The sequence below is a fragment of the Pseudorasbora parva genome, chromosome 21 (assembly GCF_024679245.1).
Source record: "Pseudorasbora parva isolate DD20220531a chromosome 21, ASM2467924v1, whole genome shotgun sequence".
Classification (NCBI taxonomy): domain Eukaryota; kingdom Metazoa; phylum Chordata; class Actinopteri; order Cypriniformes; family Gobionidae; genus Pseudorasbora; species Pseudorasbora parva.
In genome coordinates, this window is record NC_090192.1 from 25,086,858 (window position 1) to 25,113,215 (window position 26,358).

At 36.6% G+C, this 26,358-nt stretch overlaps 1 protein-coding gene across 2 annotated transcripts in view; it reads left to right on the forward strand.

Moving 5' to 3' along the window:
• Positions 1-26,358, forward strand: part of prkcea (protein kinase C, epsilon a) — an 87,352-nt gene that overhangs the window by 36,384 nt on the left and 24,610 nt on the right. The window contains exons 3-10 of one of the 2 annotated variants that reach the window (XM_067429407.1): positions 8,039-8,204; positions 9,194-9,228; positions 10,384-10,472; positions 12,873-13,002; positions 13,094-13,236; positions 13,478-13,577; positions 15,650-15,852; positions 15,935-16,108. In XM_067429407.1, the coding sequence (XP_067285508.1) occupies positions 8,039-8,204; positions 9,194-9,228; positions 10,384-10,472; positions 12,873-13,002; positions 13,094-13,236; positions 13,478-13,577; positions 15,650-15,852; positions 15,935-16,108 (1,040 nt within the window). Of the gene's footprint in view, positions 1-8,038; positions 8,205-9,193; positions 9,229-10,383; positions 10,473-12,872; positions 13,003-13,093; positions 13,237-13,477; positions 13,578-15,646; positions 15,853-15,934; positions 16,109-26,358 lie in introns of both variants that reach the window. The other variant, XM_067429406.1, reaches the window with a different exon arrangement.

Consider the following 26,358-nt stretch of genomic DNA (forward strand, 5'->3'; position numbering starts at 1 on the left):
CCTGCTTCATATCTTTAAAACAAAAAAGTACTCACTCCAAACTTTTGAACAGTAACATATTCTGTACTTCTTTTTTCTGCTTTTATTAAAATAATTACACTTAAAGCTACACTGTGTAACTTTTTTAGTTTATTCTTAGCTAAAACACTGTTCTTTCAAAAATATATGTGCTCATTAATGTATATTTACTTCTTTCAAGTAATAAAATATTCTCGTAAGTTTATAATATGCCATTGAAAATACATACGGGTGAGGGTTTGAATGCCGGTCGCCATGTTGCCCCTCCATCTTGAAAGTACATTAGCCAAAGAGGGACATACCCGTAAATACCTTTCACGTTTTAACGATGGCATCGGTTGAATGTGAAGAGGGGGATTGCCGTGTTAATCTTGGTCTAAATCAGCCACAGTAGGAGTTAAAACTAAATCAGAATTGAGAGGAACAGAAACTAATATTCACTGGATGGTCATATACCTTTTCACCGCTAGATGGGGGAAAATATCACACAGTGTAGCTTTAAGTCCTTAGAGGACAAAAATGTCCATGTCCAAAAACATAAAAATATTTCAAAAAATTGAAGCTTTGGAGCACAGACTTGCGCTGAGCCAATTTTTGCTGTTGTTGAACTAGTGCACATAACTACACTGTTAACGTATTTATGAACACACTTTTTATACGGTTTTCTTTTACTATGTGAGTACGAACTGCTTACACTCAGTACAGTTTACATGCACCTTAACAAGCACAAAGAGCAGTTTCTCTTCAGTTAATCTGTATCCAGATTATTTTATAATGGATTATAGCTTTTGCAATTAGGAGTTTGAGTTCCATTTTGTGTTGATGAATTACTGTTCGTTTGGCTCGCCATCTCATGTAAATGAAAATTCGCAATAATCAATTTGTAATAACTCTGAATGACCAAGTTCTCATGTATTTATTTTAATAACTGCTATAAATCATTCATGAATTACATAATCACCTAAATAGCTTGTGTCTCTAACACTACTGTTAGAGACCAGCATTGCCAACATACAGTATGTCTGGAATATGGGTTGTTGTATAGACTAGACTTCTGAACAAACACTGTAAAACCGAACAGTGAAATTAACTAAATGAAATGAGTTCATTCCCTCAAATATTACTTAAACCAAAAAATGAAAAAATATTGCACATCACTACCCCTATTCATAGTTTCATGTCACACTTATAGGAACGCTCGCCTGGAGGGCGAAACAAGGCTATCCTTCATTTCCCGCCAGTCATTTTTACCTGATTTGTAGTCAGTATTAATGCAGTAAGACAGTGATATTAAAAAATTCAATATACTCCTTATTTATGATGCATACTTTTGTAGAGGAAAGCAGATTTCATTCAGATTTTCATCGAAACCCATACTAAAAAAATGCACTGCATTCATATTCTGGCCTCATCTGCTCGCCAGTTTATAGTATGCATCATAAAAAGGTGTAAACTGAATTTGATCTTTTCATATCACTGTTTTAGTACATTACGGTTGGGTTGCAAAAATAAGGTTAGCCTGGTGTTGGTTCTCCCTCCGCCTGTGCTGCTTGATCAACCCTCTAATTCTGATGGGTTTACTGAATAATTATTCTGTTTAAAATGAAGTGGTGCAACAACTCTATTTAAAATAAAACCCATATCAACAAAATTCTAGATTAGCATTACAATTTGACAGGCTTGTGCTGCAGTTCCATGGAGTTCTATGGCGATCCTACTCTACTCTGATTGGCCAGATGGGCTAGTCTATTACGATTGGTCTACCATTGACAGCTTGTGTCGGAAGCTAAACGCCCTTTACCATAACTGAACTTCAGCTCTGGAGGCTTCCTCAGTCCTTAGTGTTTGTACACACTGTAAAGACAGTGACGATGGTGTCGACTTAACCATATTAAAGGGTTAGTTCACGCAAAAATGAAATTTGTCATTAATGACTCACCCTAATGTTGTTCCACACCCGCAAATTTTTCCCTATTAGATGCCAACAAAGCTTCACTGATACACACAGTAGTTGGCTTTATTATTATTATTATTATTATTATTATTTAATTACACACATACAAACCACACTCTGACATCCATACCAACACACCCACACAAAGAGCATTTGCTTTATAGGCCACACCTGAGAAAATGGCACAATTTGGTCCAAAAAAAAAAGAAAGAAGCCTTGCCAACAGAATGAAAACCTTACACGGCACTGGGACTAAAAAATTTCACTGAAATGGATTTCAATAGTGACATTTTTGTCCTTAATGTTCTTAACTATTTTGTGTACCTAAAAGTACAGACTTAAAGTAAAGACTTACAGTCTATTACGATTGGTCTACCATTGACAGCTTGTGTCGGAAGCTAAAAGCCCTTTACCATAACTGAACTTCTTCAGTCCTTAGTGTTAGTACACACTGTAAAGACAGTGACGATGGTGTCGACTTTACCATATTAAAGGGTTAGTTCACCCAAAAATGAAATTTGTCATTAATGACTCACCCTAATGTTGTTCTACACCCGTAAGACAGAACACAGTTTAAGATATTTTATATTTAGTCCGAGAACGTATGCAAGTGTATGCACACTATACTGGCCATGTCCAGAAAGGTAATAACATTATCAAAGTAGTCCATATTTGACATCAGATGGTTAATTAGAATCTCTTGAAGCATCGAAAATACATTTTGGTCCAAAAATAACAAAAACTACGACTTTATTCAGCATTGTCTTCTCTTTGGTTTTTTTCAATCCTCAGATAAAGATTCAAAGGGTTATGAATCAGCGGATTGATTCATGATTCGGATTGCGTCTCAAACTGCTAAAGTCACGTGACATTTGGTGAGCCGAATCATGAATCAATATGCTGATTCATTACCGTTTGAATCTTTATTTGAGGTTTGAAAACAAGAAGAGAAGAGAAGGAAGAGAAGAAAATGCTGAATAAAGTCGTAGTTTTTGTTATTTTTGGACCAAAATGTATTTTTGATGCTTCAAGAGATTCTAATTAACCAACTGATGTCACATATGGACTACTTTGATGATGTTTTTATTCCCTTTCTGGACATGGACAGTATAGTGTGCATACACTTGCATACGCTCTCAGACTAAATATAAAATATCTTAAACTGTGTTCCGATGATGAACGGAGGTCTTACAGGTGTGGAACAACATTAGGGTGAGTCATTGATGACATAAATTTCATTTTTGGTTGAACTAACCCTTTAATCCGAGTGCAAGTCCGATGATGAAACATTGGAAGAACTAGTTATTTAACCCGAACTTCCATCGCAAGGACGACAGCAGGATGTTTCTTAGTGATATGCTACTCAATTTGAGGTACATTATGAAATATTGCAAATTTAATTCCTCACTATCTGAATTAATAAGTGTAGGTCCATCAACAAAACGCTTTGTAAATTTCAAATGTATTGCGGTGCACATGTGGGAACTGTATCATTAACTGTATCAATAACAGTGCATACATTAGCTGAGCACTAACATGAATGACTGATGTAACATTAAAGTTTGCAGAACACATCTTGCTCAATCCTTTATCTTTACTCAAAGTAGAAAGAAAGACAGACAATCTGCATTAGTTGGCACAATTTTAAGTAATACCTACACTGCTGATTTGCAGAAGTATTTCAGTAAGACAGTAATAACTTGAGTTAGCCGGTTAGCCGAAGACTTGATATAAAGCACAAAACTACTTATTTTGAACTCCCAGTAAAAATAAATACATAAATAATCAACCATACTTACAGGGTGTGATTTTGAGGAGCAAGCTGGTCCAAATAAACTGAATACCCATCTTTTACGAGCAAGTATTTTGCAAAGCACACGTTGAACACAGATGTGAGAAGCAGTCGTTTGTTACATTAACTTAACCTGAATGAGTTGCAACAGATTTCTAGTTCCAAGCATGTTTAGAGTCAGACTAAATATGAAGAATAAATGTTATTTTGTGTGTTTTTGCACAATGTTAATATAGGGATAGATGTGTTTGTGTTCCCTTTTGGGGTTTCTGTTATTTTGCAGTTTTGCATGGATTATGTTGTGGTACAGAGTAGAGCTTGTTATTGGGTCAAGGACTGGCTGCCACACTTTAAGACTATATATGCTTTATGTTGCTTAACTGTGTATGTGCATGCAAGTGTAATGTGATAGTATCTTTGGTACAATAGCACAAGTGTACATTAAAAAAGAAAGAATTAGATTGGAAAATATTTCAATTAAATTGCAATGAACATGGTGTAGTACAAAAATTGTTTTGCCAACTTATTATGGTTTACAATGCTGCAAACTTCCCAATTTCCCAAACTTCAGCCAGATTTTAACAGAAAGACTTGCGGATTCGGAGGCCCACCAGCTAGACTAGCACCAAACCAGCACTAACCAGTTTTTACCAGTATGCTCTTTTCTGCAGGGTTCTATTAATCTGCACTATTTCTCCAGCTCTAAACTCTTTAAACTTTACCTGGGATGATGATATTGAAGGTTGAGTGGCTCATCTGCCACTCAATGATCAATCTAAAGTTATGGAACGGACTGTCATTGAGTTATAAGCCGATTTGGAATCCCTCTCTCGCTCTCCCTCTTTTCTGATTGATGCCATTTTAATTGGTCCCATGCTGTGCTCTGGCTGGATTGGAGAGTGCTTGTGGGTGGCGTGTCTGGGGCTGAAGTGGCATTGGCGTGGGCGGAGGCTGCCCCAAGCTCCTCTTGGCTGTCTGACCGTGGGCGAATACAGCCGTTTGGCTCAAACTCTCATCAGCTCAGCCTTCCACAAGCCAATCAGGAGAATAGTGGCCGAAATATACACACATTAAAAGAGAGAAACAGAGAGGTGTAAAAGGATGAGTGTGTGGATGGAAATGAGAGACCGTGGTTTAGTGGAGCACACGTGCACGTCGTCCCTGATCACCATGGACACCGTCACTAGGGGACGTGTTCATGCATTCTGACCTGCTGCGTGTCATCAGACTTGAATGAGAGAGATAATGATTGTAAAGGTGTATGTCTACTGTATACCTTCATCATACCCCATTTCTCTTTTACTCTTGTAAAGTATTCCTGAACTTTTATGTTAGATTTTCTGCGTGTGCATGCGCGTGCACGTGTGTGTTTGTGTGTGTGTGGTGCTCAGACTTTCCCTACATTAACCTTCCTCACAACCAAAATCCTTGTCCTTGTGTTGACATTTTTTGGTTCCCATGAAGAAACCGGCATATAAAACACAAATATTATTTATTACAGATTATACATTAGAGTATACATTTTGTATAAATTGTATACATTGTATACATTGTATAAAAATCATTATGCCTATGGAAAGTCCTCATAAAACATGGAAATGCAGTGTGCAATTTAACAGAAATATTCACTCAAAATTTCCCAACCACAGGGCCAACCAAAGCGGTCTCATCAGCTTCTTCGTTCATGTTCACTATGGTTTGTCGTTGTCGTGACCATAGACCGTAAAAAAATATCGTGACTCGTGAACGCTAGTAGGTGTTCCAGTATTATCGGTCCATCGAAACTCATTCATTGAAAAACGTTCCGCGGTGCAAAAATAAGTGTGGTTAAAATTATGTTATTTATGTTTTGCGTAATTAATCTTAATTAACGTGTTAAAGTTCCGGCCTTAATAAATATATCTATAATGTATTATGTGTGTATATGCATGTATACATATATATAACATGCTGCTAAGCTAACCACACCTTGTTTAATTATAAAATAAAAGTTCTATTACAATAGTGATCTGTCACTTTATCCACCAATTTGGGTGACCTTGCCAATGTCTATTTTAGTTTCGCCTTCTCTGTTAAAGGTGACGCTGCCTTACCCTATTTTGGTAAAAATCTCTAAAGAAAGCATATTTTGCAGCATACCATGCCTTCATGTTGGGCCTATGACGCCTTAAAATGCTGTCTAGTTAGTCAGCACAATAGGTTTTCAAACAGAGCTATTGATTTCCTCCCTGCCTCATGTTCATGTCAAATTATATATGGTGACTGCTCTGACTAGATCTATAAAGTGAATGCAGACCATATGAACTCGACTGATAACATGTCTTCCCCTTTCAGCATGTCTTTGTGTCGCATGCTAAGGTGAACTGTGTTGTCTGTTGTGCTGGGAGGTATAGGTGTGCTCTGGTTAAGCCCTGCTTTTTGAGCAGATGGATAATGTATTATGTAAGCACATCTATCCCGCTAATGGCCCTTTTAGCTGCCACGCTGTTCTCCTGAGCAGCTGCCCGCTCCAGAAGACAGGACGCTCTCTGATATCAGACAACACACGCACACAACTTGCCCCAGGAGCACCCTGACATGAGACAGAACTCAGATACACACAGATGTTCACGCACACTCCTAGAGAACGTCCCCCAGGAACCTTGCAACGGTAATTGAACTGAGCCTAGTCGCTCTATGGGGGCTGTGTGCCACCCTATGGGGATTCTTAGCTGTAATCACACCTCTGCAGCAGCTTCTCTTACAGACAGCATTAAAATAACGCAACCCACACATACAATGCTGTTCTAAAAGACACTAAGTGTGGGAGGAGTTGGATGGCAAGTTTCTTGGAACCAAACAGGAGAAAGGAAACTACTCTCGTCCAAGGAAACCACTCTCTATCATTGACGGACACAGGGCACATTATGGACACCGCCACAATGTAATTTCACAGTTTGTTTGTCTGATGAAGGAATGCTGTCCTCCTCAAAGGCATCACCTGACTGCTGGAATGCATGGAGCCGTGGCGGTGGGTCACATGGTTGGTCAGGTGGTCCTCGGCCGCCAGTTTCTCTCATGATCAACACACATATACACAATTACTGCAGCCCTCAAAGGGGCGAAGTGAGGGGAAGAGTTGCTTGAGAATCAATGATGTGTTTGTTCACTTTCTCTGCTGGCTGGGTTAACTTTAGATCATGAGGCTTCTTGAGGACCCATCTGTTTGGTGGTGATCAGTGTTTTAGTGTGTGGAAATGTGGATTTATCTTTGATGGAGAGCGTGATGCTGATGTGTAATGGCCAAACAGAAGCGCACACTGAAATAATGAAAGTTTCAAACAGGTTCCCTCAAACACTCCCCCTGTCTGCTATTGGTTGGACTAACAGGTAGCTCCGTCCCATGCTCACGCCATTGGTTGAGCCAATTTTACCATGTCAGCCTGGTCATATACGTAAAAATGTATTCAGTTCAATATGTCTCTTGTGATCACCAACGCTGCATTTATTTGAAGTATATTGTGAAATTATTACAATTTATAATAATGGCTATATGTAATATAATGTAATTGCATATATTATCTTAATATACAAAAACTTCTGCCATGGAAAGCAGCCATTACTTGTTTGTGTTGTGTGAACCTTCATAAAGCATTTAAATATGCTGATTTGCTTATCAAATAACATTTATTAATTTCAATGTTGAATACAGTTGTGTTGCTTCATATTTTTGTGGTGGAAAGTGTGTGTGTGTGTGTGTGTGTGTGTGTGTGTGTGTGTGTATATATATATATATATATATATATATATATATATATATAACTTTCTATTGTAGTGTAGCCATACTTAAAGCCTTTACGAATAATGTATTATAAAAGTATTTTGCCTTATGCACATTATAAAACATTATATGGTCTCATGAATAATTATAGCCACAGTTATAATATATTAATTATATATTCATTTAACAGACCTGTAGAAAGAATAATGCATTAAAACACACAACAACCAACCTATTTCAGAATCTGCAAATATGCATTTTATCTTTGGTTACAATTGTTTATGAAAATATATAATGCATTATACATAAGACTTTAAGTAAATTGTAACCAAAAATGTTTTGTTTGTTTTCTTTAGATATCTTTAAATCCATACACATGTAATATAAAAGGGGACCTACAAATTGTCCAATATTCTGATGAATGTGACGATAACCGAAAAAAAGGTTTAAACGTACTAGATCCAACATTCTACCATTGAACTAACTTATTGTTCAATGTCATTTTATCTTGCAGCTGCATCATCCAATGAAAATGAGGAGAGAGTGTTCCGCGAGCGGATGCGTCCACGGAAACGGCAGGGGGCGGTTCGGAGGCGTGTCCATCAGGTTAATGGACACAAGTTCATGGCCACCTACCTGAGACAGCCCACCTACTGCTCCCATTGCAGAGATTTCATCTGGTAAGACGTTTATCGCCCCCTTACTTGTAGCCCTTTATGTCATCCCCAAGAGCGGCTTACTTCTATACAGGACTACCTTTATTATAAGACCCCTATCAGACATATAAAAGGTTTATGAAATTTTCAGAGGCAAAACCTGATGCTAATCACAGGCCCTCCTCCTGATTTACAACAAAGGTTTTTCCAATGCATATTAATATTGAAAGCAAATTAGAGCCACTGTCTTTTGTGCTAGAGCAGAGGGCATAGAGAGGGATGCATTTATAGATTAGACAGATGTTTATTTTTATCTCTGCAAACAGTTACTCCCAGTAGTAATAACTGTTCAGTCTAATTATTTGCATACCTGGTGAATAGTGCATCTGTGTGGCTCTACACAATACTGCTTGACAGATTATTCTATAGAGATATGTGTTGTAGCATAGCTCACCCTCTGCTGGTCAAAAAACAGAACAGCTCAATCCTGCTGCGTGACAGAGTTCTCTAACACAGGTTTTTTTTGGGGGGTGCCGGGAAGGTTCTAAGGGGTCCCCAGAACATTTCAGAGAATAAAAAGCCAAAGTAAAATGGATCAAGTCTACCGAATATTCTACAGTTTCTTTTCTAAATGGTTCTCTCCTTTCTTGCCATATACATACTTTCCACAATTGTAGTGTGTTTGCTTTGTCTCTTTCTTCTGAGTTTTTCTCACTATATTCCCCTTTATTTTGCTCACTGGGGTTGTAAGGCAGGATTCTTAAGGCAGTACGTACGCTGCTTACATGCGTTTATTGTGAAAGTTGCTTATACAAATCATTTTAAATTGAAAATGCTCTCCTTTGAGTTTATACATGCAACATTAAACTCTGCAAAGAGTTTAAATGTTTTTCCATACATAAAAATATATAGATGGATTTTAGTCCCTCATAAAAGGTTCATATTTGGTGGTCATTTGCATCATAAAGTTTGAAAACTCCTGGTCTAACACATTTATTTCTCTGTTTCTGCAGGGGTGTATTGGGGAAACAAGGGTATCAGTGTCAGGGTGAGTAAGACACTATTTTACTCTTATGTGCAATGATAATAAAATCAATTATGATATACAATTTTTTTTAAATAACAATGGAAAAAGTGGTAACATTTTACAATAAGCTCCCATTAGTTAACCTTAGTTAATGCATTAATCAACAATAAACAGCAATGAGCAATACATGTTACATGTAATATTAGGTAATAAAAATGCACATTCCATTGTTAGTTCATTATAGCTCAGGTCCATGAATTAATATGATGACTTTTGATTTGATATGGTTAGTTCACCCAAATATGAATCATTTACTCACCCTTGTGTCATTCCAAACCCGTAAGACCATTGTTCATCTTCGGAACACCAATGAACAAGAATTCTGTCCCTCCATTGACAGCTACACAACTACCACTTTATTTGACGCTCATAAAAAGTTCATAAAGTTCATAAAAAGATCATAAAAGGAACAAATTGAGCAGTTTAGTCCAAATTTTCTGAAGAAACATGATCGCTTTATATGATGAACAGATTTAATTTAAGCGTTTATTCACATATAAACATTGATAAACTCACTTATCAGTTGTGATGAACGGAAGCTCAAGCATGTTCACTTGAAGTGTGAGAACCAATCAGGTTCATTCTCATGTTACACAGCACGTTTGAGCTTCCACGAGAACCAATGAGGTTTGTTCTTACACAAAACATTCCTGGTTGAGTTTCTGTTTATGTTTGCTGATCAATGTTTTCATGTGAATAAATGCCTAAATTCAATCTGTTCATCATATAAAGCAACCGAGTCTCTTCAATTTTTTTGGGGATCAAACAGCTCAATTCATATGGATCACTTTTACGATCTTTTTATGAACTTTTTCCCAAGTGTTTAAAGCGGTAGTTGCGTAGACTGTTAATGGAGTGTCAGAAAGCTCTCCAATTTTACTAAGATGAACGAAAGTCTCACTGGTTTAGCACGACAGGAGACGATGGTGAGTAAATAATGACAGTTTTCATTTTAGGGTGAACTAACCCTTTAACAATGTATTAGTAAATGTTGAAATGAACATTGACAAGGATTAAGATGAATGGTTTTGAAATATTTTTCATGGTTAGTTCATGTTAACCTTATTGTAAAGTGTTACCAAAGTAAACTTTTTGCCTATTCCTCAAATCTCTCAGTGTGTACCTGCGTGGTCCATAAAAGATGTCATGAGCTCATTATAACAAAATGTGCTGGCTTGAAGAAACAGGAAGACACTCCTGAAGAGGTCAGTTCTACATCTTTACTTTCTCTCAAAGGACTAAGCTATGTTTGAGTTAGCGTACTAGTATTCGTTTTTGCAGCATTCATACTGCAGATCATTTTATGACCTACTACATTTGCCAAAATGTTGCCAACTATCACAACAGAAAATAGAACAAGAAATATAGTTTCCTTGAATACAGCGTGCCTAGCTTGACCTTCATTTTACAGTGTGACAAATAATGTCAGCCACAATTCTTCTCTCTTTCTTCTTCTCTTTCTTGAAATATTTGCAAACAATTTTGTTTCAATGCAATTTATTTCCGAAGTGATAGCACCACACATAACATAATGAGATTCATGTACCGTAGCAAGGTCATGATGCATAAGCAGCCCATGCAGTGCTATTTTAGTATTATTTTTATACTATTAAAGTATGTACTTGTATTTTTTATTTTATTTTTATATTTTAAGTTTTCACATTAATTTTAGTTTATGTTTTTTAATTATTTTTATTCCAGTTTTAGTAGTCATTCACCTTAAATGTATTTTATTTCTGTTTTTAATTTGTTCACATTTTTTTATTTAATTTAAATGTTCCCCCATCTTTTATTTATATTTTATTTTATTTCAGCTTCATTGAATTAACAGAAATTATTTTAGGGTCCAAACTCAGTTTATTTATAATAGGGTAACGCTTTACAATAAGGATTCGTTAGTTAAAGGGGTAGTTCACCTAAAAATGTCAATTCTGTCATGAATTACTCACCCTCATGTTGTTCCAAACCCGTAAGACCTTCATTCATCTTCAGAACACAAATTAAGATGTTTTTGATGAAATCTGAGAGATCTCTCACCTCTCCATAGATAGCTATTTTATTAACACTTTCAAGGCTCAGAAAGGTAGCAAAAACATCTTTAAAATAGTCCAAGTGGCTACAGTGGTTCAACCTTAATTTAATGAAGTGACGAGAATACTTTTTGTGTGCAAAAAACAAACAAATTCAACAGTTTCATTCTAGCCTGTGCCAGTCTCCTACGCAGTTCCGTGGTAAATACAGTGCCGCTGTCATTATCACACGCATGCGGTGTGGTGCTCACTTGAACGGCACTGGCTGCCTTGGAACTTTAAAGCATTGCACTTTGCAACATAAACTACATAAAGTATAAAGTTATGTAGTTTATGTTGTAATTTCCAAAGGAAATGGTTGAATAAAGTCGTTACTTTTGTTTGTTTTTGGGCATAAAATGTATTCTTGTCACTTCATAAAATTAAAGTTGAACCACTGGAGTCACATGGACTATTTTAACAATGTCTTTACTACCTTCCTGGACCTTGAAATTGTTAATTAAATTTTTGTCTATGGAGGGGTCATTTGTTCCGAAGATGAACGAAGGCCTTATGGGTTTGGCATGAGGGTGAGTAATTAATGACAGAATTTAAATTTTTGGGTGAACTAACATTTTAACATTAGTTAACTACATTAGTTTACATAAATGAACAGTGAACAATTCTTCTGCAGCATTCATCTTAGTTAATGCTGATTTCATTAAATTATTAAAATCTAATGTTTTAACTGTTTACAATTCACTAACGTGAATATTAATATTTATATTAACTAATAAACAATATATTGCTTATTCCAGCAGCCACATCACCCTGTAGCCCAGTTTACCACTGAAGCTAATCAGGGCTGAGCCTGGTCTGTGCCTGGATGGGAGACCAACTGGGAAAACTAGGTAGCGATTGGAAGAGGTGTTAGTGAGGCCAGCTTACAATACACCCCAGTATAGTGACGGGGACACTGTGCTGTAACAAGCACCGACCTTCGGATGAGACGTTAAACCAAGGTCCTGACCCTCTGTGGTCATTAAAAATTCCATGGCACTTCTTATAAAGAGTAGGTGTGTAACCCCGTTGTCCTGGCCAAATTCCCTCCATTGGCCCTTACCAATCATGGCCTCCTAATAATCCCCATCCATTGAACTGGCTATATCACTCTCTCTCCTCTCCACCTATCGCTGGTGTGTGGTGAGCGCAGCACCGTTGTAGTGTGGCTGCCGTCACATAATCCAAGTGGATGCTGCACACTGGTGGTGGTTATGAGAGACCCCCTTTGATTGTAAAGCGCTTTGGGTGCACAGTAGTACATATGAAAGTGCTAAATAAATGCCTCATTCATTCATTCATGCATTCATACTCTTAGTTTATGTAAGTTAATGCATGAACTAATGTTAAAGGATATTTGATGTTAAAATACCTTATTGTAAAGCGTTACCTGTTAAAAGTTTTATGTTTAGTTGTAGTTTTAGTTGACAATAACAACACTGAGCTAATGTACCTAAAACTACTGAAACCTGTACAGGATTTCTTCATCAATTGAACTGTGGGTATCGTGGCATGAATGATGTTTTGTTTTTACAGGTTGGCTCCCAGCGCTTCAGTGTAAACATTCCACACATGTTCAGCATTCACAATTACAAAGTCCCCACCTTCTGTGACCACTGCGGCTCCTTACTATGGGGGCTGATGCGGCAAGGCCTGCAGTGCAAAGGCAAGTGTTGCAGATACCGGCGACAAATAATTTGTGGTCAAACATCTGCTTTTGTTGGCATATATTCATTTGTCTTGCTGTTTGTTTACAGCCTGTAAAATGAATGTCCATCGGCGTTGTGAAAGTAATGTCGCTCCTAGCTGTGGTGTCGATGCCAGAAAAATTGCTAAAGTGCTTTCTGATCTCGGGGTGACTCCAGACAAAATCTCCAACAGTACCCAACGCAGGAAAAAGGTGAGTAGTATTAAATATCTGCCAGATGGAACGTGGGTCAATAAAAAAAAAAAAAAAATGAAATGAGGATACATTATAAGCAGAGGGAAAAAATAAATAAAAGTATGACCACTTTAAATAATGATGCAGTAAAATGAGGCCAGTGATGATTGTGACAATTATGTAAAGGATTAGGTGAGAAAGATTATATTAAAATATTAAAAACCATTAGAATTTATGTTAAAAAATGTTTTCTCTTCAGTTGACTCCAGGGCAAGACCCTCAGCAAGCCATAACAGAAGCCCCCTCATCAGAGGAGTCTGACCGATGCAAATCAGCCCCAACTTCCCCCTGCGACCAGGGTACACAATTACACATACACTCACTTACACATGCTCTGCAATCTTAATCTTTCACTATTACACATTCACCATTTATTTGCATAATTAAAGGGATGGTTCACCCAAAAATTAATCTTTAATGAATGTACTAAAAAAACTATTTCACCCCAGTTTTTTTTTTTCAAACCTGTATGAATTTTCTTCCCCAGTGAAATGCAAAAGGAGACATTTTTATGCCCTTCAATTGTTCAATTTTCTTTCAATTATTTTCTGATTACAATGAATGGAGACTGGAGCTTTCAAGCTTAAAAAATGACTTAAAGGTTTAGTTCACTTTAGTTTACTTACCCTTAAACCACCATAGGTGTATATGACTTTCTTCTTTCAGCTGAACGTAATCCATATATTAAAAAATTTCCTGGCTCTTCTCAACTTTGTAATGGCATTGAATAGGGGTCGAGTTTTTTGAAGTTCCAAAAAGTGCATTGTGGAGACATTGCGGGTCGCCAATGTGACGTAATTTTAGCAGTTCGAATCGCGCCAAACTGCTGAAATCACGTGACATTGGCGACCCGAATCATTGATCGATTCACTGATTCATGAACTATTTGAATCTTTTTGGAGGAACACGGAAGAGAAGACAATGCTGAATAAAGTCATAGGTTTTGTTATTTTTGGACCAAAATGTATTTTTAATGCTTCAAGAGATTCTAATCAACTAACTGATGTCACATATGGACTACTTTGATGATGTTTTTATTAGCTTTCTGGACATGGCCAGTAAAGTGGGCATAGACTGCATATGTTCTGGGACTAAAATATAAAATATCTTAAACTGTGTAAACTGAGGTCTTAGGGTGAGTCATTAATGACATCAATTTCATTTTTGGGTGAACTAACCCTTTAATCCAGAGTCGTATGGATTACTTTGATGATGGAAAAGTTCAAAAACTCACTATTCAATGCCTTTACAAAGCTGAGAAGAGCCAGGATATTATTTAATATAACTCTCATTGTGTTGAAAGAAGAAAGTCATATAGACCAAGGATGGCTTGAGGGTGAGTAAATTATGGGATCATTTTTGTTTTTGGGTGAACTGTTCCTTTTAAAGCAGAGTAAAAGTCTTTAATAATGGTCCATTTTACTTTGTGTGAGAAACAAACCGAAAGAAACATCTTTATAATTGTAGTACCAGGAGTACTGAAATTCATTGAAAGTGCCCCTATATTATACTTTTTCAGATATTACCTTTTATGTAGTGTGTAACAGCTGTTTTTTAATGTAAAAGGTTTGCAATGTTTCAAAGATCACAGTGCTCACTAAATGGAGTTACGTTCTTCCAAATGAACCAATTCTGAGCTGTCTGAAATGAGTCGTCAGTAACTCCAGCCTTATTTCCTGCACAAACCTACATAGGTTTGAAACAAATTTGCATACTGCCAACATTTGGTCTTCATTAATTGCCCAACATCTACTTTGACCTGCCCTCAAGTACTGTAGATATAGCTGTGACCTGGAAGAGTTTGGTTTGTGTTGTTGACGTGTCGAGAAGATGCTGTGCGCTGCGAAAGCTAATCCAGTTCCATGCATGCACATCCAAAGTTAAAGACTTGGGTTAGAATCCATAAGTTAAAACCGACGAGTGCTGAGGAAGTCTTTGGCTGAACTTCAGATGTGGTAATGGGGGTTTGGTGTCTGACACATGCTGCTAGCAGTAGACTAATCACAACAGACTGGGCCGTCTGACCAATCAGAGCAAACTAGGCTCTCAGAAAGGAAGGGTTTAGAGAGAACAAGTCCTTGATCAAACTGTTTCAGACACTGTGAGAAAAGAGGTGATGATGATGCAATGAGAAAATTAGAAAATCTCAGTGTTTTTTGACCCTGGATGCATGTAAACCTATTGAAGGAGACCATCAAAACAAAATTAGGAGCATGATTGGGGCACTTTGAAATGTTTATTTTTGTGTTTAATGGAAGAAATGAACTCATACATGTTTATAGTGTGAGTAAATGATGACAAAATTGTTTGAAATAATTATTCCTCTCTATTCTAAGTCTAGTCTTATGTTGTTTTTGTCTGTCTGTAGCAGAGCTTGCAGAACTGGAGAGTATCCGCAAGGCCCTGTCATTTGGCCAGGAGCACAAGTCTTCCTCCTCTTCCTCGAGCAGCGGCGTTCAGAGCACAGTGACCGAGGGTCGGGAGAATGGAGACTTGAAGACCGTACAGACGAAGAGGATGAGTCTCACGGACTTCTCGTTCATCAAAGTGCTGGGCAAAGGCAGCTTCGGCAAGGTGAGGGTCACGAAACGGTACTTTTCGGTTTTAGCGTATGAAAACAAATCGACATCTTCACATCGCCCTCTCCGTGCTGTAGGTGATGCTGGCTGAGCTGAAAGGCACAGATGAAGTTTACGCTGTGAAAGTTTTGAAAAAAGATGTCATCCTTCAAGATGATGATGTGGACTGCACTTTGACAGAGAAACGCATTCTGGCCCTGGCTAGAAAACATCCCTATCTTACTCAGCTTTTCTGCTGCTTCCAGACAAAGGTAAAAACTCATTCTCTATCATCCAGACATTTCAAGTCATTTCTTTCTTCTGATCAGATTAAACACTTTAGTACTGCAGTCTTCCTCATATCACCTTCATGATGTTCCAAACCCAATATTACTTTCTTTCTACTGTTAAAAAACATTGAGATTTTAGACTTAATGTCCAGTTTGTTGTCCATAGAATGAAAGCGGTTTGTCAGTCTCCAAATATAGAGCTTTATACAAAGATTCATTGTAACTTCATATAACTTGAATGCTACATTCTAAACCATATGATAACTAAATGTGAGGAACAGACCAAGTAAATGATGACAAATGGTGAGCTTTTCCTCTTTTTAAGACTACAAGGTCGAATTTGTCCTGAACTAACAATAAATAATTGCTTTTATTATTCTAGGTTAACGTTATATTGTACATACGATATCGTTCAAACTTTTGAGGTTGGTAAGATTTTTGAATGTTTTTGAAAAAAAAGTATCTTCTGCACAAGGTTGTATTCATTTGATCAAAAATACAGTAATATTGTGAAATATTAGTGCAGTTTAAGTAGATTTTTTTATTTTAATATTTCTGTTTAATTCCTGTGATAGCAAAAGCTGAATTTTCAGCCGCTATTACTCAAATCTTCAGTCTCATGATCCTTCAGAAATCATTCTAATATGCTGATATCTTTGTGACTAAGACTATTATTATATTACTTTATATTATATTTAGTGCTGTCAAATGATTTATCGCGATTAATCACATCCAAAATAAAAGTATGTTTACGTAATATATGTGTATGTACTGTGTATAATTATTATGTATATATACACACACATGCATGTATATATTTAAGAATATTTTTTATTTTAATATTCATATGTAGTATAAATATATACAGTATGTACATGTCAATATTTCTTAAATATACACATGCATGAGTGTATTTATATATACATGATTATTATACACAGTACACAAACATACATTATGTAAAGACAAACTTTTATTTTGAATGCGATTAATTGTTTGACAGCACTAATTATATAATATTATTTTGCATATTGCATCTCCTCTGGCCAACGAACAAACCATGTATGATTATGACTCAGGCATCATTACAAGTCTGAAGTCATATTAGATCGGAACATTCAGAATAGTTGTCCAGTTCCATCTGGTTGATGATCAGTCGTCACGCTGGAGACGGGTTTGTTGCGAATCAATGCCGCTGGACGTCGTGTTGATGAGGCCTTCACAGAGGAGAGGCTAGTTGACATGGTCCCTGCAGACACTTCAGGGCTGCGGTGGTCGCGTCTAGGCTCAGGTCCACCATCTGGTCTGGATACGGGTCGGATCCGGCAGACTGCAGTACACCTTGGGATAAACAGAGAGATTAATTAGCATAAATGTCATTATTTCTTTTTATGATCTTTTTATTTTTACATCAGGTGCTATGGGAAGTGTCCTCCGGCAGACCTAGTTAAAGCAGCCTAAAACAATCATTTAACTGATTTGAATAATATAAATTCAGTTTATTAACTTAAAATCAATTAAGCATTAATTAAGCATTAACACCTAAATGACTAACAATCGTAAGGTTACATGGAAATTCCATGTGAAAAATCTGAATCTATTCCTACAGTCCAGCAGATGGCAGAGCCACACTGGATTGATCAGAATTTAGAATAACAGACGTTGTCCAGGAGGTGGCAGTGTGATCTATTTCTGACACCGGTGTATCATGATGTGGTTGAGATGAAAGTCTATTGAGTAGTTTGAAGCTGTATTAAAAAAAGAGGTCAGATGAATTGAAAAGTGAAAGTGTTTTATGATAATATAAGTTTTGTTTTCTAAGTATATATAAAAAAAACGGATGTCAGTTCAAATTAACTGAAAAATAGGCGTCCAGTAAATTCAAATCAAATGCTGTTAACAACCTTTCATTTTGTTTAATCACCAGGGGTGCACAAACATTTGCACAGTTGTATTTGCAGCCAGGAAAGGCAAGTTGAAGTTGTACTAGTTCTATCAATGAACTGTGCTCATTAAAGACTCTTACATCCTTTTCACCAAGGCTTTTATCTCTCTCATCATCTATCTCTTTACCCTGTTCTTCTCTATTTTGCACTTTCACTTCTTTCCGTCTCTCTTGTTCAGCTTCCCCTCCCATGCCCCAGTTACACTCACAGTGATATCTAGTGTCCTCATTTCTCTTTTTCACCCTTCGACTACCGCCCACAGTATCTCCCCTCTCATTCGCCCACATCGGAGAACACAGGACACACACTGACGGAGGGCAACAAAGCAAGAGACGTGAAGAAAGAAGGGTCGGAGGCGGTAGTAGTGCGGGAAAGGGGCCGAAAGAAGAAGGAAGACATGATTTGGGGGGGAATAGAAGCCGTGTACTCTTTTTGAACTGCTGCTTCTGGTTTTAATCAGCTTTGGGATCACAGCCATATTCTTATCAACTGTAATTACGCTGCAGAAATGTAAATAACATTACACAACTGTTTCTGATGAGGCCTGTTGGGACCATGGGCAGACATGCTCCTGCAGACAGAAAATAGCCAAAAGAAGGGGCCCTGTAGAAAGACCGTGAGGAGGATTATGGAACATGTAAAGTCTGAATGATTGCCTGAGAGACGAAGAAAGAGAGACAGAGACAGAAAAAAGGAGGGGCAGAGAGTTAGCTCATGCTTGAGAATTCACTGGCACTATTATATTATATTATATTATATTATATTATATTATATTATATTATATTATATTATATTATATTATATTATATTATATTATATTATATTATATTATATTATATTATGTTTATTATATTATATTATATTATATTATATTAATTATATTATATTATATTATATTATATTATATTATATTATATTATATTATATTTAAAATGTATGTTTAAATATTAATAAAATAAAATTAAGAATTATGAAAAATAAATATTAATAATGTCATATTAAATTATGAATTTAATTTAAGTTCTAATGTAAAAAAAATGAAAAACAAAGATTTGCAGCCTGTTTCACCCGTATTTCACTGAAGTGTTACATATGATATATTATATTTATTGTATTAAAATTTAACTTTCAGTAAACAAATTATAAGTAATTCCAGCTTATTGGTTATTAACAAATATTAATAATCACATTATATTAATTATATATTCATTATATTATATTCATTTATTATACATAAATTATAGCCTACTTATTATTAACAAATATTAATAAATATTATATTATAGATTTTTATATTATATTATATCAGATATTACATATTATATTTATTAATAACATCTAACAACTTTCAGTAAAACATAAAACAAAATTTCTAGCCTGCTGATTATTAACAAATATGAATAAATAGTATATCAAATAATTTTATATTATATAAATTATATTATAATATTAATTAATTATTAATTCTGTCACAGTTTATACTCACCTATAAATTTACATGTAATAAAATATTTTGCCTAAGCTCATGTAGGATTGGGATATGACATGATATAGCGAAACATTACCAGTATGTAAGTGATGAAACGTGAGGATTTTAGAAGATTTAGAACATGCAGTCTTGCTCTGTGTGTAAAAATGTCTTCTAAGCCTATAAATTGTGAAACTACTTTAAAAATACAGATGCAAACATTTACCGAGATGAAGACCCGAGATCTAGATTGCGACACTTTTCTTTAAATTAATTTAAGATCTTTTGCTCTCATTCTCAAATACAGAAGTTGTCTTTATTAGAACAATGATGAAAACTATATTTGTTGAAACATTCCATTTCAGATCACTCTCTTTTGTTCAAATTTCAAGATTAGTGTCATTGTTTTATATGTGTAACATACTGCCCCAAGACACAAAGTCTGAGGATCTAAATGCAATTTTATAAAAGGAGTACTTCAGCGCTGGGAAGATGAATCCGTATTTAAACTGGGTCATTAATGTAGTAGAAACGTGAAATTATTTTTGAATTTGGTGCTTTCTAGACTGAGATAAAGACAAATGTAAAATGTATTTGTCTCATGGGGATGATTCGCTGCCCTGTGAGGCCACTCCAAAAGCCACAGCAACTGAATCACTGTGACTGGATCACTTTCCCCACCGTGTTCTTTTTCACAAAATCAGTTCAGTTAGAGAACAGACACTACAATTAAAAACTGAACGTGTCTGTTCAATATAATGTGATTTAACCGCAGAGGGAGTGTCACAGCACAAACGCTGCAGGAGTTAGATAATATTCATCCTGATGATTGAGCTGAATGAGCTCTCGTGATGACGAGCTGAGGTAAACGCGTCCGCGCTCACAGCATATACATTCACAGAACGTGTTCAGTCTGGCACATTATTAGGTCATGCCTTTGGAAGCTTAACTTTTATAGAAATTAATTTGAGAAGTCAAAACACATACATTGCTCAGCATGAATGCCTGCAGCTGCGAGCTGAGCTGTGAGTGCAATCTCCCATCCCCCATGTGTGGGTTGAAAACATGCGGAAATGGCTCCCTCTGCTGGCTGTAGTCTTTAGCCTCTGGCCAAAACTTGCTCCGATGACACTAATTGATGATATTGCGTCATCAGAGTAATTTTTCACAATCATTCGAATATACTCCAGGATTTCTACTGATAGAAAGCCATATGCTAATCGCTGAAGTAACCAGAGTACAGCAGGCAAGGTCAAAACACAAGCAGGCAGTTCAAACAAAGAGGGCAAGGCAGGGAACACGTTCAAGAGAGTAGTCCAGAAACAGGCAGGTAATCCAAAACCATGAGACAGGGAGAACGTTTAGACTTGCAGTGTTACACTAATCAAGACTTCGCAGTGAATGGCAACGTGAACATGGTTTATATAGGCTGAGGTGATGAGGCTAAAATGACACACAGGTGTAAACAATGAATATGAGCAAAGGATTATGGGTAATGCAGTCTTTTGCAGAATGGCTATATGGTCTGGGGTGGAGTGCCTTCTGGTGATAAACACGGGCATTTTCACTGGTAATCGTGACAATATGCCAAGTTTCTGGTAGTGGTCTCGTGTGTTCTCAGAGTGCCTTCTGCCTTTCTACAATTAAATGGGTGATAGTAGCATCATTTTCTTTCTTTCACCCCTCACTTTCCATGTCTTACTTCTCCCTTTCTCTTTTTCTCTCCTTTTTCCAGAGTAGATTGATGAGATTAATTTGCTCTCAAAACTCCATGAACAATGTTGTAGGGCAGCTTAATCCTGAGATTAAGCTTCTCCTAAGCACGACCACTTCTTTCCTTCTATATTTTGCTTTTTCTTAGCTCGTCTCTTTGTTTGCACTGCTCTCCGTTCTCACATATTGTTAGACTGCTGGCTATGGACATTTCTGTAAACTGCATCTAATCCGAACTCCTTATAAAACATCTTGATTTAGACGTAGAAAGCAGCAGAACCAACCACTCATAAATTACACCCTAATGGCTTACACTGGGTCATGAAATCTTGTTTTGTACAATTCAAACAATTTCTAAACACAGAATACCATTCAAATTGTATGGCTGTTTTCCAAGTGTTTTGGGGTCCCACTCTATATTAGATGTCTGTGCTAACATTTAAATTGATCAGGTGATACAATGCACTTATTGTGTACATATATGTTTTTACATTGTAGTTACATTTTTAAAAATACCAGCATGTAAGCTATAATTAATTAATTTAAAATAACAGTTTTCTATTTGAAAATATCCCACTTTATTAGGTGGCCTTACCTACACTTACATTAAAAAATAAGTACAGTGTAATATTGTGTTCATATTGTATTGCAAAACACTTTTGCTGATATTGAGGTGGGATATGGGTAAAGTTAGGGACAGGTGTGGTGGTAAGGGTAAGTTTAAGGGTAGGGTAAGGTGTAAGGTAAGGGGCAACAGTGTCATTATAAATATAACTACAGAAATGAATTACAGATGTAATTACATGCAGGTCATTTTTAAAATGTAAGTACAATTTAAAAAACATGTACACAGTAAGTGCAAGGTATCAAATGACTAAACTGCACTTCATTTATTCATCTTTGTTAACATTTAAACATTTACTAATACATTATACAAAAGTTGTACTTTTTAGTACTTTTAGTACTTTTAGTTAGTTTATGCACTGTGAACCAACACGAACAAATTAACGTATGAATAATGTATTTTATTAACTAAGTTTCTTTTAGTAATACTAACTAATGTTAACAAATGAAAAATGATTGTAAAGTGTTAACATTATAGTAACTTATCATGGCAAAGTTTTCCGCATGATTACTCCAGTCTTCAGTGTCACATGGTCTTTCAGAAATCATTATAATATGCTGATTTGGTGCGCAAGAAATATATTTCTTCTAATAATCAATGTTGAAAACCATTAAATGCTTTTATGCATTTATTTGAAATGGAAATATTTTGCAACATTATAAAATCTTTACTGTAGTTTTAGATACATTTAATCCATCCTTGAAAAAAAGTTAGTGTAATAATGATTAACATTTTAGAATTACTGCGTGTTTAACTAGTACTGCAGAATGTACAGTACAGCTGTAATCTGACACAGATTTGGTTAAGTTGTTGAGTTGTGTATGTCTATAGGCTTCCGATAATACAGATTACAGGTCTTATCATGTTTGTGTACTGTATGTCTGTTTTGTGTTTTCAGCACCGGTTTGTCAGAAGCGTCCTGCACCTGCAGTCTTTAGAAAATAAGCCATTGAAAATGTCTTTCATAACATGTTATATAAGCATGGATGAGACTAAACAGACGTTTCCTTACACCACCGTCTGTTGCAGCTTGACAGAGAAATGCCCTGCATAACACACACTCACTATAATTTAAGATGTACCGATACACTGTTCTATTCCTCATTCATGACACAATATTGAAAAGTCTTGTGTTCCCTTTTAAGCTAAGAAAACAGAGCCAGTTTTGACTAACCCAAATGGGGCTGTGCTGTGTCCGCTATCTTCCAATCAGGGCTGCTGTCCTGTGGTCCAACCCAAACGGAAGAAACTATTTGTTCATTTCTAATTAGGGGCAGGAAATGTTTGTTCATATTGGATTGGGTGGGCCTCCTTTGGATTTCTTGGCACATTTACACAAACTATTTAAGCATCCTGTTTAAATTCCTCCTCTCTGAATGAACAAAATACACAGAAGTGGGCTTTTGTACACTTACATAAGATAACTTTGTCCATCAAAAGTCATAAGGCGTAAAACTATTTGATATTTCTGGTGGCACTTCATTATGTATTCTGCATTAACAATCTCCACTTCAGCATTATGATTCATTTCATGTACCTACAATGCCTTGCGAAGGTATTCAGCCCCCTTGAACTTTGCAACCTTAGCCACATTTTAGGCCTCAAACATAAAGATATAAAACTGTAATTTTTTGTGAAGAATCAACAACAAGTGGGACACAAACATGAAGTGGAACAAAATTTATTGGATATTTCAAAATTTTATAACAAATAAAATGAAAAATTGGGCGTGCAAAATTATTCTGCCCCCTTAAGTTAATACTTTGTTGCGCCACCTTTTGCTGCGATTACAGCTGTAAGTCGCTTGGGGTATGTCTCTATCAGTTTTGCACATCAAGACTGAAATTTTTGCCCATTCCTCCTTGCAGAACAGCTCGAGCTCAGTGAGGTTGGATGGAGAGCGTTTGTGAACAGCAGTTTTCAGTTCTTTCCACAGATTCTCGATTGGATTCAGGCCTGGACTTTGACTTGGCCATTCTAACACCTGGATATGGTAATTTTTGAACCATTCCATTGTAGATTTTGCTTTATGTTTTGGATCATTGTCTTTGTTGGAAGACAAATCTCCGTCCCAGTCTCAGGTCTTTTGCAGACTCCATCAGGTTTTCTTTCAGAATGGTCCTGTATTTGGCTCCATCCATCTTCCCATTCATTTTAACCATCTTCCCTGTCCCTGCTGAAGAAAAGAAGGCCCAAACCATGATGCTGCCACCACCATGTTTGACAGTGGGGATGGTGTGTTCAGGGTGATGAGCTGTGTTGCTTTTAGGCCAAACATAACGTTTTGCATTGTTGCCAAAAAGTTAAATTTTGGTTTCATCTGACCAGAGCACCTTCTTCCACATGTTTGGTGTGTCTCCCAGGTGGCTTGTGGCAAACTTTAAACAACACTTTTTATGGATATCTTTAAGAAATGGCTTTCTTCTTGCCACTCTTCCATAAAGGCCAGATTTGTGCAGTATACGACTGATTGTTGTCCTATGGAGAGAGTCTCCCAGCTCAGCTGTAGATCTCTGCAGTTCATCCAGAGTGATCATGGGCCTCTTGGCTGCATCTCTGATCAGTCTTCTCCTTGTATGAGCTGAAAGTTTAGAGGGACGGCCAGGTCTTGGTAGATTTGCAGTGGTCTGATACTCCTTCCATTTCAATATTATCACTTGCACAGTGCTCCTTGGGATGTTTAAAGCTTGGGAAATCTTTTTGTATCCAAATCCGGCTTTAAACTTCTCCACAACAGTATCTCGGACCTGCCTGGTGTGTTCCTTGTTCTTCATGATGCTCTCTGTGCTTTAAACGGACCTCTGAGACTATCAGTGCAGGTGCATTTATACGGAGACTTGATTACACACAGGTGGATTCTATTCATCATCATTAGTCATTTAGGTCAACATTGGATCATTCAGAGATCCTCACTGAACTTCTGGAGAGAGTTTGCTGCACTGAAAGTAAAGGGGCCGAATAATTTTGCACGCCCAATTTTTCAGTTTTTGATTTTTTTTAAAAGTTTAAAATATCCAAAACATTTCATTCCACTTCATGATTGTGTCCCACTTGTTGTTGATTCTTCACAAAAAGTTACAGTTTTATATCTTTATGTTTGAAGCTTGAAATGTGGCAAAAGGTCGCAAATTTCAAGGGGGCTGAATACTTTTGCAAGGCACTGTATATCCTGATTGATTTAGTATACTATTCTTGTCATTACTCTCCCTGCATAATGCTTAAGAAGTAGGCCTACCATAATATTGGCACAAAATAACAGGGTTTTTTCATGCCATGTACTTTTTCAAAGTTTGGGATTCCTTCAGATTTCTTCAAATTCAAACCTAATTTTTGTCCCGCTCTGTTTGTGCTACGGATATGAATTATATATACCTCAAATCACGTGGTACACTATTTATGGAAGCCCACTAAATAAAAATAAAAGAGTAATTGCAGCTTTTTTTGTCAGAATTCTGACTTTTTTACTCACAATTGCGAGTTATGAAGTCAGAATTCTGAGATATAAACTAGCAATTGCGTGGTATAATGTTTTTTGTGAACAATTGTGACTTTATAGTATAGTATAGTATAGTATAGTATAGTATAGTATAGTATAGTATAGTATAGTATAGTACAGTGTAGTATAGTATGGTATAGTATGGTATAGTATGGTATAGTATAGTATAGTATAGTATAGTATAGTATAGTATAGTATAGTATAGTATAGTATAGTATAGTATAGTACTTCATTGTATTAACTAAAAAAATGTATTTCAATAAATTCAACATTTTAAGGCAACCAGGTTACTTACTTTTTCCAAGTTAAACCAACAATATTTTTTCACAGTGTATAAACACCACCCACAACAGCCTAGCATCATGCCGTTGACTTTTGCACGGGCAAACATCACTTCTTTTGATGTGCGATTAGTAAATAAATAAAGTATAGTGACTTCATAGTCAGATAATGTCATGTGGCTGGTATAAAGAAGTACACGGTGTAGGAAATTCTATAGCAACAGTCTTTGATATCACACTTTAGAAATTATAGGAGAAATAATGAGAATCAGCTAACACATCCACTTAACTCAAAGATGGTACGGGAGAACTCTGGCTTAATTACATGGGGATTAATGAGGATACTAATTAAATAACAGGCGGCTGAGTGCCATAACTGTCCAACTGAGGATGAAGAGCAGGGGCTCTGAAAGAGGACTCAGAGCCAGTAGAGATAGGGAGCCAGGGACATTGACTGGGGAAGAGACCAGGGTGGCTAAGTTGGTGGGAGGAGGCAGGGTGGAGACAGGAGCAGGAGTCTGGCTGAAACGCAGAGTACAGCCAGGATAAGTTGAGGGAGGGAGGAGCCATGGTGGAGATCTTCTCAAAAAAGCTATGGGGACAACGGATGGAGACTGAGCCAATGATAGGTGAGCCCAAAGCGTAGATGAACCAGAATGACACTGCAAGCTTTGGAGGCCGCAAAAGGGGCTGCAGCGACGCC